The 3,264-nt window shown below is 34.4% G+C and overlaps 1 protein-coding gene across 1 annotated transcript; it reads left to right on the forward strand.

Moving 5' to 3' along the window:
* Window positions 1-445: 445 nt before the first annotated feature.
* LOC115707303 (tropinone reductase homolog At5g06060) lies at window positions 446-2,843 on the forward strand. Its single transcript, XM_030635215.2, has 5 exons — window positions 446-606; window positions 761-968; window positions 1,795-2,011; window positions 2,157-2,263; window positions 2,413-2,843. Exons 1-5 carry the CDS (start codon window positions 512-514, stop codon window positions 2,605-2,607), a joined length of 822 nt encoding a protein of 273 aa, XP_030491075.1. The 5' UTR covers window positions 446-511; the 3' UTR covers window positions 2,608-2,843.
* The last annotated feature ends 421 nt before the right edge of the window (window positions 2,844-3,264 follow it).

The following is a 3,264-nucleotide window of genomic DNA, read 5'->3' on the forward strand; positions in this document are numbered from 1 at the left end:
TATTTTAAACATTATGATAAAAATCAAAAAAAAAATTATATGAATTTTTTTTTTAAAAAAAATATATACATAAGTGAGGAAAAATTATGAAAATAAAAGCAAAATAAGAATTAAAATTAAATAAAATTACCTCATATATTATTTTTTTTTTCAAATTTACGGTTTGGATTTTTAAAGTGGTTTCTCCGGTAGTTTTTATGTGGATTGTTATACGATTTTTAGTTGTCATTTAAGTTGCTCCATTAGTTGCAATATGAGTTTCTACGTAAAATTCCGTAAAAATGTAAAAAAAAAAAATTGTTTTGAAAAGTAAAAATAAAAAAGCTCCTAAAATTAATATAAAATAGTGTGAGGAAAAAATTAAAAAATATTAATATTAATTTTTAAAATTATTTAATTTTATATTTTTTTTAATTATAAAGTGTATTTATAATTTTAGGTGAGAAAAACTCCTTAAGGGTATAAACGAGTCTTTGGTGAAGGGTTTATAAGAAAAAGTAAAATAGTGATAATGGCTGAGGCAGAATCAGGATGTAGCCTCAGGACCTCAAGATGGTCTCTCAAGGGAGCCAACGCACTTGTAACTGGTGGCACTCGCGGAATCGGGTACCTTATTTCCTCTGATTCCTATTAATTTTCTTGAACGCTTCCATGGCATGCCATTTCCTAATCTTGATGAAACTTTAAAAGAAAAAAAAAACACAGAAGTTAGCCTTTTGTTCGATTAAGTTTGTTTTGTTTTATCTCTTTCCGAGTTCAGGCGTGCCGTTGTGGAGGAACTAGCTGGTTTTGGTGCGGCGGTTCACACGTGTTCTCGGAATGGAGCGGAGCTCGCCAAGTGTTTGAAGGAATGGGAGAGCAAGGGATTTTCGGTATCTGGGTCAGTTTGTGATGCTTCTGTGAAAACCCAAAGGGAGAAATTGATACACGAAGTGGCTTCAGTTTTTAATGGCAAGCTTAATATTCTCGTAAGTACAATGTGTCATGGAAGTTTCAATTTAGTGGATTCAAACTTCTATTTTATTGGTACACAATATTAGATTTGAGTATATTTAGTACATATGACATTTACTTATGATAGTGATTGTTATTTGTGTGTATCATTGCTATTGACATTTACATAATGATTTATGGATTATTTCTCTTTCTCGTATAATTACTTGAATTATAGTGTCACTCTTAGCACAAACTTAAGATTAATGCTCATTGGAATCAAATGGTTGGATATCCATGAAAGAGTAAAAGGTATGATCCCCTCAGTCTTTGAAGCAGCTGCATCAGTACACCCAGAGATGCATAGTCCAAATTGAAGGGCCATTTATGGCGTGGATGTCATGCTTGACAGTTCTTACCGACCCAAGTTATTGGAGGTTACATGCTGTCTCGACTGTACAAGAGCATGCAACTATGATACAGAGGCTATAGTCGGAGGGGGAGGAGTAATTAGAGGTCGTGACATTTTCAACATCGTCTTTGGTTGTCTTTTCTTGAACGAAACCGTTCACGTTAGGCCAATTTAGTTGAGCCATAAGAAAACCTTTTGATATGTAATGATTGGTGTGCAAGTCTGTTGGATATTGTGGAATGATTTTTTATTGAGGGGTGGGGAGGTTGGGGTCAAATGATCTGGTTATACTGGAAGGCGTGAACGACAAATTTTTGGTCAATTTAAAAGAAGAAAAAAGAAAATGCCCGTTGGGATTTGTTGAGGCTTTTGAGTCTTTAGGGTCTTAATAAATTGGAGAGTTGGATTCTAAAGTCTCTTTTCAATTCATAACTTTTCTTTGGGCACAGGTGAACAATGTGGGAACAAACATGAGAAAGCCTACTATTGAGTACACATCTGAGGAGTATTCATTTGTCCTTGGTACTAACCTTGACTCCGTGTACCACCTTTGTCAACTTTCTCATCCTCTTTTGAAAGCATCTGGAGTAGGAAATGTTGTGTTCATTTCCTCTGTTGCTGGTTTGGTTGATATAGGTAGTGGAACTGTATATGCGGCAAGCAAAGGTGAGTAGTTGTTCTGATATGATGCTATTTTTTCTTTTGCATTACCATTTGAAAATAATCTCATCAGCTGCTCATCTCATGGCATTTACCTTCTTAGATATTTTCAGCTGCATTTAACTAGCTTTATCTTTCTCAATATTTTCAGCGGCATTAAATCAGCTAACTAAAAATCTAGCTTGTGAATGGGCTAAAGACAACATTAGAACCAACTGTGTTGCACCTTGGTACACCAAAACCTCGCTTGTAGAGGATGTAAGATGTTTTCTCTTTACTTTAATCATCTAAATGCTTTCTGGGGCTGTTTTGAAATTCGATTGTAAGCTGGGAGATTCTGTATTTTACCTCTTTATTTGTTTTCTGAACGTTATCCAATTGGTGTTTACTTTTTTCCTCCATTACAGTTGCTTAAAAACAAGGAATTCTTGGAAGAGGTAACCGATCGAACTCCTCTACACCGTGTTGCAGAACCTGAGGAGGTCTCCTCACTGGTAGCATTCCTCTGCTTACCTGCAGCTTCATACATCACTGGACAGGTTATTTCTGTTGATGGAGGGTTCACTGCAAATGGATTTACACCCAAAAAAAGACCTTTTTAACCAAGAATTATTCATGATAACATTAACCTTCGTTTCTTATTTACGTGGCGGCTATTGTTGTGCCAATCATGTCTTCATCTTAAACTTTATTATCAGTTATACGTTATCTGTAATATTTTCTTCAGTAGTTGTAAGTTTTTTTCTTAATACATCTCGGGAAACCGAAGTTTGGTTTGATCAAGCTTGCAGAAAAAATAAATCAAAAAATAATAATTAGAAAGTTTATTTCAATGAAATTTGATGTCCTTGTAATGTTAGGTCTCAATTTCCTGCCAGATTCAATAAAAATAATCACGTGTTGTGGAAAATTTTTATTTAAAAAAATAATAATGAATGCGCGAAGACCGTGAAAGAGAGGCAATGTTAGACCTTGTTATTGCCCCTGACAATAGGGCGTGTTCATAAAAATACTCAATTTAATACGGGTGATTTTATCTAATTCAATTTGTATATTCAAAATTGTGTTGATTAAATTAGATTGAAAAATTTAAAATTTGTCGTGGTGTAGATTTGATGTTGTTGTTTACAATTTCTCTCAAAATATGTGACAATTCAAGAGTAAGCCATGTGGCGTTATGATCCACGAGTGCAAGACGCATCACCTTGATTACTTTCGAAGTAGAGTAATGACAAACTGGTCATCTCCGCGAGTATCTA

This window comes from Cannabis sativa, chromosome 1 (genome assembly GCF_029168945.1).
Source record: "Cannabis sativa cultivar Pink pepper isolate KNU-18-1 chromosome 1, ASM2916894v1, whole genome shotgun sequence".
NCBI lineage: Eukaryota > Viridiplantae > Streptophyta > Magnoliopsida > Rosales > Cannabaceae > Cannabis > Cannabis sativa.

Excerpts from the sequence above, each read along its gene's own strand:
- LOC115707303 (XM_030635215.2), top strand. The coding sequence starts at position 512 with ATGGCTGAGGCAGAATCAGGATGTAGCCTCAGGACCTCAAGATGGTCT. Across the intron at positions 607-760 it reads GGTGGCACTCGCGGAATCGG|GCGTGCCGTTGTGGAGGAAC; the intron begins GTACCTTATTTC and ends TTCCGAGTTCAG. Across the intron at positions 2,264-2,412 it reads AAACCTCGCTTGTAGAGGAT|TTGCTTAAAAACAAGGAATT; the intron begins GTAAGATGTTTT and ends CCTCCATTACAG.